Consider the following 12,013-nt stretch of genomic DNA (forward strand, 5'->3'; position numbering starts at 1 on the left):
CTCTTAGGATATGTTGAGACATTACAACTAAGTACAATTGCGTCGGTGCATACTTCGCTGGTATATATAATTTAAGACGGGTTTGACTTGTTCGTCCACTTTGGTAAGCCACGCCTGTTTCAAATTCTATAAACAATTTCATAGTTTCGTTTTCCACAAACACACAGGCCGATTTAACTTGTACATGCGTGTACAAACAACTAGCGATTTGGATAACCAGAAATGGACTCCAGCGTTGTATTTCTTTGCCTTGGAATGGCCTCCATAGTTAATGGTAAATCTAGATTTTCTCGGCAAAATCTTAATTCATTCTTCTATTTGAATATATTTCAGGACTGAGAAGTTCACATTTCTTTAAGTATTGCCGCTTTTTCTGTACAGTAAAAGGTAATGTTATGTTTTTACATTGTATATTTTGCAACTGGAGTTCTACACTTTTTAGTTGCAGAAGTTAGGCCGTTCCCATGGAAGAACCTGTTATGCTACCTCGTATTTCTTTGGTCTGATGTATTAGTTGTGATACGGAAAATAAAAACGTTTTAATTTTTGTTTGCCTGCAGGTGACTTGTCCATTCGGGGACCTAACCAGAACGTTTTGGAAGGTGACAGCGTGACATTGGAGTGCCAGTACTCAGACAACGAGCACAACATCAGCAGCGTAAGATTTGAAAGCTTCTCGCAGGTGAGTTATCGAGGGACTTCCTTGGTAAAGGTGCTGCCTTGAGATATTTTCCTTAAATGTAATTACATATCCATCCATCCATCCATCCATTTTCTGAACCGCTTAGTCCCCACGGGGGTCGCGGGCGTGCTGGAGCCTATCCCAGCCGTCATCGGGCAGTAGGCGGGGGACACCCTGAACTGGTTGCCAGCCAATCGCAGGGCACACAGAGACAGACAACCAATCGCACTCACACTCACACCTAGGGACAATTTGGAGTCTTTAATCGGCCTACCAAGCATGTTTTTGGAATGTGGGAGGAAACCGGAGTGCCCGGAGAAAACCCACGCGGGCCCGGGGAGAACATGCAAACTCCACACAGGGAGGGCCGGAGGTGGAATCGAACCCGCACCCTCCTTACTGTGAGGCGGACGTGCTACCCAGTGCTCCACCGAGCCGCCCCGTAATTACATATAATGGGAAAAAAATTTTCATTTGCGCATTTTTGTCCGATCGTGCAACTGCAGCGCACCGCCGAACGCGCAAGCGTAGCGCGTCGCCCACCGCGCAACTGGACCGCGCTGGTCGCATTATTGTGACAGAGCCGTCGCTGAAATTTAGAAAATATTTTTAAAGTCCTGATGTACTTTTCAAAATTTAAGTGGACCTCAGTGCGCAGGGAGCTTAATTTGGTCCGATCGCGCAACTGTAGCGCGCCGGGCGCTCACTGTCGCATTGCTTTAAGAGCGTTTTTGTGTTTTAGAATGGCTTTACTGCTCCCACTTTCTTTCTTTGGAGGCATGATTACGGGTTAATACAATCCTCAAAGTAAAAAAAATACAATAACTCCGGAGTCAGTCGGCATCCGGGCCGCGCGGTCTGGTTTTCTCGGGTCCTCCCGGCTCATCTCGCGAGGTTCGACCTCCGAATTTTGTTCAACAACCGAAGCAAAGAAATCTCGAATTTTTTCTTCAAATTCCGATTTGTTCGAGAACCGGGACGTTCGGAAACAGAGGTTTGACTGTAAAATAAATAGATGCAGCTCGCTGACAAGTGTCGCTATTTGAGCTTGAAGTGAATTTTGAACTTTATGCGTATCTGTATGTTGCACTAGATGATCCACTTGTAGCAGTAAGACTATCAAACTATTTTCGCTGTACAGAGAAGCTTTAGTTTCAGTAATGTATAAGTACTTAGTAGAAGATAGAAGGGCCAGTTGTCCGTGACCAGGGAGAATTCAGTTGCAGCAATGTGTGCAATCCTATAATAAGGTAAAGTGGCTGTTGTCGTCCATCACCAACAGCGCTGGTCAAGATCTCCTTTTTAGGACTGAAGTAAACTAGTAGATTGAAAACTACAGCTGTTACCCAAAGCCGTGACATCAGCTCCTTGTCAGGTATAAAAGCTACGGGCCTGACAAGAGGGGGGGTTCGTTCCAGCGGGGGCTAGTTCCAGGGGGTGCTCGCTCTAGCGCGGGCTCGCTCGCTCTCGCTCGCTCTCTCTTTTGGGGGTGGGGGGGGGGGGGGGGGGGGCTTTTTTACATCCATGCCCTTAGGCCACTCAACTTTTTGGAAAGACTTCACTCTGACATCGGTTGAATAAAATCTTTTCCCAATCAGCCGTGGGTCTCTGAAGTGCTCATTCGTCGGGAAACAGCCACCGATCACCGAGTGTTTTTTGGAGACCAGCGAAGCAGCAAAAACCATATACCACAAGCTAATTTTAGAACAGTCCTGCGGGCGACTCATGCGGCCCTCACGGGCTACCTGGTGCCCGCGGGCACCGTGTTGGTGGCCCCTGCTCTAATGTATGACTTTGGTCAAACTACGGCTCGTATCTTGAAAACCTCTTGAGACCGGTCACTCATCTCTGAATAATCTTTTCTCCAAGGAGTGTTTATTTCCCCTGGATATTTACTATTTAAAAGGGTACAACGTATTTCAATAGTACGAATACCGTACTGGCCCGAATATAAGACGGTGTTTTTTGCATTGAAATAAGACTGAAAAAGTGGGGGTCATCTTACATTCGGGGTCTAGACACATTCACAACGCTAGATGGCGCCAGATATCTTTAAACCGAATGCTGAACTTAACGCCCCAGGCCAAAGCGAACTCTTGTCACGAAGAATAAAAATAAAAATAGCAGTAGCACGAAGAAGAAAAATAAAAAAATAGCGGTAAGAAAGAAAAGAGACGAAAATAAGAGAAGAGATAATAATTGCAATTTTGTTGTTTTATCACAGTAGATTGGTTTATTTACATTTCAAAAAACAGAAGCCATTCATTTACAAATGTGATTGCACTTTAGTTTACATCTTTAAATGTTCAGATATTAAGATGTGATAGACAGTTTTTTTGCAAGATTTGAATGAGGTAAAATAAAATGCTTTATTCGAATATATTGTTATAATCATGTACATGTTTCAGATGTACTGTAATAATTTTCTGTATAAAAATTGAATTTGGTGTTCAAAAAGTCTTTTTTCAAACTTGAGTCTTGAAAAAGAAGGGGTCATCTTATAATCAGGATCGTCTTATATTCGGGCCAATACGGTAAAATATATTTTGATACATATTTTTCACATATTTTTTTTCTTTATTTTGTTTCATGTTCTTATACTCACTGCCCAGACTCTCCAGATGTGGCACCCAGTGAGGTCGTCCTTTTGGAGCTTCTGCGACTCTAATATGGAGCAGATGGATGACAAGATGGTGTTGCGCATTTCCCATGTTAGCTGGTATTTCGAGGGTCACTTCCGCTGCGTGTCGGACAACCACACGTTGAGCGCGCCCAACAACGTCTCCAAGACGCTGTCCTTAAAAATACAATGTGAGTGCTGATATCGAATCTTACATTTATTCTATTTAATATTTAAAAATGTATGTATTTGCTTGAATTAGAGTTTTGTTCTTATTTGTGTCCCAGTAGCCAGTAAAAGCACACTTGCAGTTCTGTAGCTCTTCTCAGCTCTCCTCAGCGAGGGACCCAAAATGCATTCATAGTTCATAACCGGAGAAAGATTCCCGCGGCGCAGCTCGAATGTTGCCCTTTTGTTTTGCAGATTCAAACTCTTTCCCTCCTCAGCAGGAGATCAAATTTTTCAGCACGCTTTGCGTTACGCGGCAAGGCCGCTCGGACTATCGGCGTCCTCCATCTTCTCCGCGGCCGTCTGATCGACCGCCTCGGCCTCACGGGGTGGATCAATAAGAAGTCGAGATTAGGCGGCGGCGAGAGGACGGTGAGGACGAAGGGCTTCTATTGAGATGGAGGAGAAAAAGAGCCATTATTCACAACACTCCTTCTCAATAAGTCCATTACTGTATGAGCGTTATTGATGACTCACCACGAGGCTTTCTTACTTGAGTTTATCATACGCCAAGTAAGTAAAGTTTAGCTCTGTCGTTGTGAAGTGCTAGCTACGTCTTAGCAAATACTCAGGGCAGTGCTTTGATTTTTATGTGAGAAACAACTTTTTGCGACTTCAACAACCGTAGCTTGACCTTTCAGTCCGCTAGCTCAATGCTAACGTTAACTACCATCTACGACACAGCGCTTTATCCCTCTCGCCAAGGATTGAGCTGTCAATCTTTATGCGTGTGTTTTTGGTAGATTTGGCAGCGATACATCTTTCCAGGAAGGGTTTCAGCAGTTTCCTGGGTCTGCCGCAGGAGCTTCGTGTGCGGGAAGGAGACGACGTGGCGCTCGAGTGCTCAGCCAGCTGCTCGGAAAAGCCCAGCTACTATTGGTATAAGGAGGTAAGGCTACAGTGCATAAGAAAACTCTACACACCCCTGCTCAAACAGGAGCTTTTTGTGATATCCCAAAAATGAGGTAAATCATTTAAAAACAGTTTTTGAAAAAAAAAAAAAAAAAAATACAACTGTTGGAGAGCACCACCTGGTGCCATTTTGTCCAGCGTGGCGTCAAGCGGCTTCTTTGGCCTTTTCTCGTCATCTCATCTCGCTCGCCCATTAAAGAAGGGACGGGCTAAGGAGGTCTGGATGAGAGTGAAGGAAGCCACCTCACAGCAATGATACGGGCCGAGTTCTAATGATGTTTTCTTTTGACTGCCGGGCAAAACAAACGCTTGAATTATTCAAGCCCTGTGCTCCGGTCGTCGCCGAAGGGAAATGAATGTGATGCACGGTGACGGGGAATGTGCCGAGCGGACAAAAGTTGATGAATTGGCAGATGCGCGCCAGCTTCAAAGTCAACGTCGGAGGCCAAGGCGGACAATACAAAATGTCAAATCAATAACGCTATTGATTTTGAGCGCTATTGAAGAGGGTCAAAAGTCAAGGCGGCGGCGACATCGTCATTCGAGTCTGCTCCGAGCCATTGTTACGGCCAGAATGCTGAGAAGGCACGTTGCCACACAAGAGAGTGTGGCAAAAGTTCTTTACATTATTATTTCATTTCCTTTTATTAAATCTGTTTGTTTAAAAACCTTTCCTTTCAGAAATTGCATTTTACATAACTAAAAAAAATGAATTTTAAGATTACTCCAGTTTACAGTTCAGAGGCTGAACTTTCAATCGAAAGGTCTCAAAATAATGGACTGATTATCAAAGTTTTGATTATTTTGATAATTGGTTGTCGATTATTGGGTGTATCTCTAAAAGGCATGAAAATACTTTTAATAAAATACTTTGGATGAACAATAATAATAATAGATCAATGTAATAAACTAATAGAAATGTTAATCTTTATAATAAATGTAATGTGAAAATTGCAGCGTTGAAAGCATGCTGGATGTCGAGGAAGCGTGGGCGCCGTAGCCCGGCAGCAATGACGGTGGCACACAGACACAATCGGGCCCGCCGGCAGATTTGCATAGAAAATGCTGCTTTGGCCAAAGCTGGCTTGTTTATTTGTTTCTTTTTTTAGGGGTTGGGTTGGAATCGTCTTAATTGGAATGCATTCAAATGGAAACGGTCTTTGTTGGCAGGCATCGCCGCTCCCAGGAGCCAAATGGTTTTCACGGTGTCTTTTTGTGTTGCTTCTCAGTGCCACCTCCGTGTTGGTTTGGAGCGCCGTCTGTAAATAGTCTTGCTATTTGCATGGCAGGATTCATCCCTCGCTCCCTCGCCATCTCATTACACTTTGTGTCGTCGTCGTTGCCGCATCCCTCTGCAGACGGCGGGCTTATCTAGGTTATTGACTTGTGTAAATGCCCGCGCAGTTTTTTTTCACGCTCGGTCGCTCGCAACGTTGTAACTGCCCAGTGAAAATAACTTTTAGATGTTCGATTTTAGCGTTTTGAAAGTAGGTTGTATTGGACACTTTACTTGGGGAATAGAACTTTTCTCTTGAACTTTCTGTTGCTGTTCCTTTCAGGGTGACGACTGGATCCTGCCTTCACCTGTGATGACTCTGAAGAGCATGAGCGCCCAGGACAGCGGCGTATACACGTGCACGGCTGAACACCCCACTGCCCCGCTGAACATAATGCGCAACGTTACCCTCGTGGTTCTGCCTGGTAAGGAAAACGACGGAGAGGACAAGACAATGAATGAAAATTGGTAGCGTGACGGTACGCCTAAAGTCACGATCGTGCCTCAGTTTGAAGGTGACGGCTCATTTCAAATTGCCTCGAGTAAAGTAGTAATGTGCAAAACATCATTTGTAATAACAGGGACATGAAAGATGCAAACTGCAAAAGAGGCTTGGAGCTCTTTCAAGCCACTCCCAGTTCATGTTTATGCTCATACTAAATAGAAAAAACAATTACACCCTGTGAATTGAAAACAAGTAAACCACGTTGGCTGAAGAATGGCCTGCTAGGTTTATGCTAACCTACAAGAGAGATAAAGAAAATGGTAAATGCCACAGACATGTTTAAAGGTAGCATTGACGGTTACGATTTTACAACGCTTAAAGCGATGTATATTTGAACAAAAATTGTGTAGCAACACATGTAGACAGATAATGTACCAATGCTCATAGGCATGTATTCTTTATCCTCTTCAAAGAGCGACAAAGACCATCTCCAACTGTATCCATATTTATTTTGTGGCTCACGCACCTGAAGGAGCGGCACAAAATGTATCAGATTGAAGCAAAAACATTCATTGTCATTTAGCCATAACAGCACCTACCCAGCGTTGTCGCCAGCCAATTACATATTTCATTTTCCCCTTAGTCCTAAACAGAGCAACTTGGAGCATTTTAAATCAGTTTTCTGTTCCCTGGCATGAAGAGCCCCCGACACACCGCCTTTCCGGTTCCGAAGCGCTTGATCACAGACGAGCGTAATGAAATGTGAAAGTCGTGCAAGTCACGTCGATGCCAAACGCGGGCGGTCTTGACGGCCGCCGTCCCGCCGGACCGATGCTTCGTCTTTGTCCCAACAGGCAAACTGTCTTTTTTTTCCCCGCTGCTAATTTCATTACAACATTCCCGGCTAATCCAATTAGGGCGCCTCATCTGTCTCCATCATCTTTATCAGTGACCTGTGAGAGGACGGCAGCGTTGGGATGCGCCGGCCGCTTTTAAACGCCATCCTGTCTCGCGCACTAAAAGTGTCATGAAGCTGCCGTGCGTTATTCATGATGGGGGGAGATGGTACGGCTGTGGCAATTGACTCGCGGGTCGCCGGCGTGCCAAAGTGTCTCTCCTCGCTCCCCCTTGAGCGCGTCTGCTAATTAAACAGGAAACCTCTTGGGGATGCTGCTAATGATTTTTCATCCTTGAAGGCCTTGGGAATGTCACATTTAGCTACTTTGCTACTGGAAAACAGCCAGGTAAAATCGTTCAAAATCGCGCCTAGGCCTGTTAGGAATTGTTCTACGGTTGTTGAAATTGTCTTTTCAATTAGCGAGGGTCGTGATTCCCAAACAAACTTAAATGCAGCGGTTACGTAAAAAACTTAATTGACGCAGATTAGTTTTTAGGGACGGATGAGTATCGATAAGTACCGGAGCAATATCGGCCTTAGTTTGAAGTATCGACTATCGAGTTGGATGTCGATAGCAGTCACCGATACTGAAGTAAAAAAATATTTTCACAAATTTTGATTCAAAATACTAAAAAGCGTGAAAACGCTTAAAACAGTAGTACAGTCAAACCTCGGTTTTTGAATGTCCCGGTTCTCGAACAAATTGGAATTCGAACGAAAAATTCGAGATTCCTTTGCTTCGGTTGTCGAACAAATTTCGAAGGTCGAACCTCGCGAGCTGAGCCGAGAGGACCCGAGAAAACCCGACTGCGCGGCCCAGATGCCGACTGACTCCGTTGTTATTGTATTTTCGTTACATTGAGGATTGTATTAACCCCTAATCATGCAGCAGGACTTTAGAAATATTTTCTAAATTTCAGCGACGGCTCTGTCACAATAATGCGACCAGCGCGGTGCAGTTGCGCGGTCAGCAGCACGCTACGGTTGCGCGATCGGACAAAAATGCGCAAATGAAAAAATGCTTAAGAAAGGCGTTTTCTTTTGTCTTGGAACGGATATTTTTTTTTTACATTATTTAGAATGGGAAAAATAATACGGAATTCGAACGATTTACTTCTCGAACCGCCTTCTGGAACGGATTGTGGTCGAAAACCGAGGTTTGACTGTATTTGACAACCATACTAATTATATTTGCTAAAATAAATCCCAATTGTGAAATGGTTTTGCCGACAGAAGACGCCAGTTGGTTTGAGACCCAAAGCGACCGGGTAGTACTGATGACCTCCTTTGTGGCGGCGTGTGTTGTCGTGATGCTGGCAACGGCCTTGAGTGTGTGCCTCTACCGCAGGAAGAAGCGAGTCAAGACCAAAGTCATGTAAGCTACACCCAACACCTGGATCGCTACGTTGCATGCACATGTGGCAAATGTACGTACAAGTGTTGCCTCGCACATCCGAGCCAAACACAGCTTCAACTGATTGCTACTATTTGAAGTTTAAAAAGCACCCCGGAATATAGCCACAAGTCAATTACCGTATTGGCCTGAATATAAGACGTTTATAAGTGTTTTTTTCATTGAAATATGAAAAAGTGGGGGTCGTCTTGCATTCGGGATCTAGACATTATACCCATTCACGACGCTAGACGCGCCATATATCTTTAAAGCGAATGCTGAAATTAACTCCCCAGGCCAAAGCGAACCCCTGTCACGAAGAATAAAAATTAAAAATAGCGGTAGCATGAAGAAGAAAAATAAAAAACTGCGGTAAGAAAGAAAAGAGAAGAAAATAAGAGAATAAATAACAGAAAATGGAGAAACAGTAGGTTTTTTTACATTTCAAAAACCAGAAGGCATTCATTTACAAATGTGATTGCACTTTAGTTTACATATTTAAATGTTCAGATATTAAGATGTGATAGACAGTTTTTGTATGATTTGAATGAGGCAAAATAACATGCTTCTGAGGTCCACTTAAATTTTGGAAAGTCCATTAGGACTTTAAAAATATTTTCTAAATTTTGGCGACCGCCCTGTCACAATAATGCGACCAGCGCGATGCAGTTGCGCGGTCGGTGGCGCGCTATGGTTGCGCGTTCGGCGGTGCGCTGCAGTTGCGCGATCGGACAAAATTAAGCTCCCTGCGCACTGTTGTCCACTTAAATTTTGGAAAGTACATCAGGACTTTACAAATATTTTCTAAATTATAGTGACAGCTCTGTCACAATACTGCGACCAGGGCGGTGCAGTTGTGCGGTCGGCGACACGCTACGGTTTTGCGTTTGGCGGTGCGCTGCAGTTGCGCGATTGGACAAAAATGCGCAAATGGAAAAAATGCTTAAAAAGGCTTTTTTTTTGGCTTAGAACAGATAATTTTTTTTCCATTATTTGTAATGGGAAAACATGATTCGGAATTCGAACGATTCACTTCTCGAACAGCCTTCTGGAATGGATTGTGGTCAAAAACCGAGCCTCCACTGTATTGTTATAAGATTCAAGATTCAAGATTCAAGAGTTAATCTCTATAATCTAAATAATCATTTGTTTCAGATGTACTGTAATTATTTTCTGTATAAAAATTAAATTTGGTGTTCAAAAAGTCTTTTTTCAAACTTGTCTTGAAAAAGAGGGGGTCGTCTCATAATCAGGGTCGTCTTATATTCAGGCCAATACGGTATTTAGCCCGGCATCTGGTGAGTCCAAGCATATTTTAAGGGGTCCAGTGCCCCCGTGGCTCCCCCCTAGCTCCGCTAGTGGATCAAGAACACAAAGAACAGCAAGATAGTTTGTGCAACATTTTCAAGATGTTCAGAATTTCTCGGTGACAAGATGTTTTCTATTTTGTGACCATTAAAACAGTTTGGGAATGGTTGGTAAACATCTTTGAGAACATTTGCTATGATCACAAGCGCTCCACGAGTTTGCCCTGCTCAGTGAGATATGGGCTTAAGAGTGACTTGGGGTAGTTTGTTCCTACACAAATGGTATGATTCTGAGAGCCTCTGAAGTGCTTTGAGCCACCTAACGGCATCCGCCTGTCTTTTTGGTTTCCGTAGCAATGACAAGTGCCAGAGCAAGCCCATCTACAAGGACAGCACGGAGTCTCTCCACTACAACTACGGAGACAAACAGCCTCTGGTCGCCGTCTGATGATCGCGAGTAGGAAGACGGAGTGCGTGGCCAGAGAGTGACGGATGGTGTCAGGGGGCTACTCAAGAATGTTTATTGATGATGGGCGGCCGAGCGAGCCAGGCTAGATGGACGGCGCAGTTCACAATAAGTAGCTAGCAAAAACAAAAAGTAGAAGTGCAAGTGATTGCTTAGGGTTGATGGATTATTTTGATCGTATGGTTATGTTGGAATGTAGACTATAATGATTAACCAAACTTTTCAAATAAGTTAGAGTGAGTAACAATTGCTTTGCGGGTGGTCGCCGGGGTACAAAAGGCAGGCAATTTTCTTCCTATATATTTGCCAACGTGGCAGATGATGGCTTTCCGCTTTTAGCATTGTTAGCTAGCCGCTTCTCAGGTGTACGCACTTGAAAATTAATTTTCCTTCTTCCGAGTGCCAAGCCGATATCAAAGTTTGTTGATTTTTTTTTTCATGACGTCTTCATCTTGTTCCCATGACAGCATTTAACACTTTCTCAGCAGCTTTTTACAACTTTTGCGCTTTCGTGAAGACCGTTTCACTGACCGCCCACAGTCACAACATATCGGAGAGAGCGCATTATGAATAATAATCTTCATAATGTTCGATCAGTGGGATGCCACGCGTTGCTCTCCATATGGGGAAGCACTTTTGAGGGCACGAACAGTCAATATCTTCCACAAGTGGGATGCGAACTACGCTCAACACGCATTTTTTTTACTTTCCATAGGGGAAAATCTGCAATAAAGACCAAATTAAAAATATTCTCTTCTGTACAAAGTACTACTCTATGCATTGATATGGCTTAAATACACCCTTTACACACACATTGTAAGTGTATTCCAACACACCTACACAAATTGTAAGCCTAAATGTACAGTACTTTTTGTCGTGTTGGCGTTAGATACGCGCATGTGCCTTTAAGAGGCAGGGCCTGCTCGCCTTAAGTTTGCCGTGTTCTGCATTTTACTGTTCTCCAATAAACAGCTGATTTTAGAGCATTCATCATTACATTATTTTATGTGACATCTAAACTGTGATCAATAATTTAATCTAAGGGAAATTGTGAACTATAATATTATTAAAGAAAGTGCCAAGAAGATTGTCGAAAAGTCATGTACCCTTGAAAACGCAAAAAACGAAAATTATTAGGAGTGCAGGCAGCTTCAAATGAGCTTAGTTCCAATTCCCCCCTCCTCCCCCAAAATAACCGTCATGGACCGCAAGTTCATCATAATTTTCCACAAAGCTTTGGTTGTTGCTGCTGCCGCCGCTTATTAACATGAGCGTGCTGGCAACACGGCGCTTTTCATCATGCTCGTCGGCTGAAGTTATGTTGGCTTTTATGCGCTTTTATTATCGGCGCGTGGCTGACCGTAGGCCGCCGTTAATAAACGGGGCGAAGTGGCACTTTAACAATGACACTTCATTAACAGCCCGCGCCGCGCCGCGCCGGGTCGGGATAACGTTATTAAACTGATTATTCAAGCGCCCGCCGAATGTTTTACGCACTATATGTATGGCTGCTCAAACGACACCAGTTTCAAGTAACTTAACGCCTCAGGGGTGCTGGGAGAAAGTCTTCAAGAAGTTGGAGATCACAAGTCAGGAAGTCAGCCAGCCGTACAGTCCGAAAGGCTTTAGGTGTGGCTGATTATTTTCTTGCGGCACAGCACAACTTGCAGCTACAATGCTGTGCATGGTGAACAGTGACCTTTTCACCTTGGTGTGGCCCTGCCTGCTGATGGAATTTTTTTTTTTTTTACATTCAACCAGAAAGACTCAGTGGATGTTTTACTTT

The 12,013-nt window shown here is 43.9% G+C and overlaps 1 protein-coding gene across 1 annotated transcript; it reads left to right on the top strand.

Moving 5' to 3' along the window:
- Window positions 1–114: 114 nt before the first annotated feature.
- si:ch211-79k12.1 (uncharacterized protein LOC568891 homolog) lies at window positions 115–11,213 on the top strand. The gene is made up of 7 exons (XM_049731778.1): window positions 115–274; window positions 561–682; window positions 3,295–3,493; window positions 4,274–4,419; window positions 6,002–6,143; window positions 8,295–8,436; window positions 10,116–11,213. Exons 1-7 carry the CDS (start codon window positions 223–225, stop codon window positions 10,207–10,209), a joined length of 897 nt encoding a protein of 298 aa, XP_049587735.1. The 5' UTR covers window positions 115–222; the 3' UTR covers window positions 10,210–11,213.
- The last annotated feature ends 800 nt before the right edge of the window (window positions 11,214–12,013 follow it).

Source organism: Syngnathus scovelli, chromosome 9 (assembly GCF_024217435.2).
Source record: "Syngnathus scovelli strain Florida chromosome 9, RoL_Ssco_1.2, whole genome shotgun sequence".
Classification (NCBI taxonomy): Eukaryota; Metazoa; Chordata; class Actinopteri; order Syngnathiformes; family Syngnathidae; genus Syngnathus; species Syngnathus scovelli.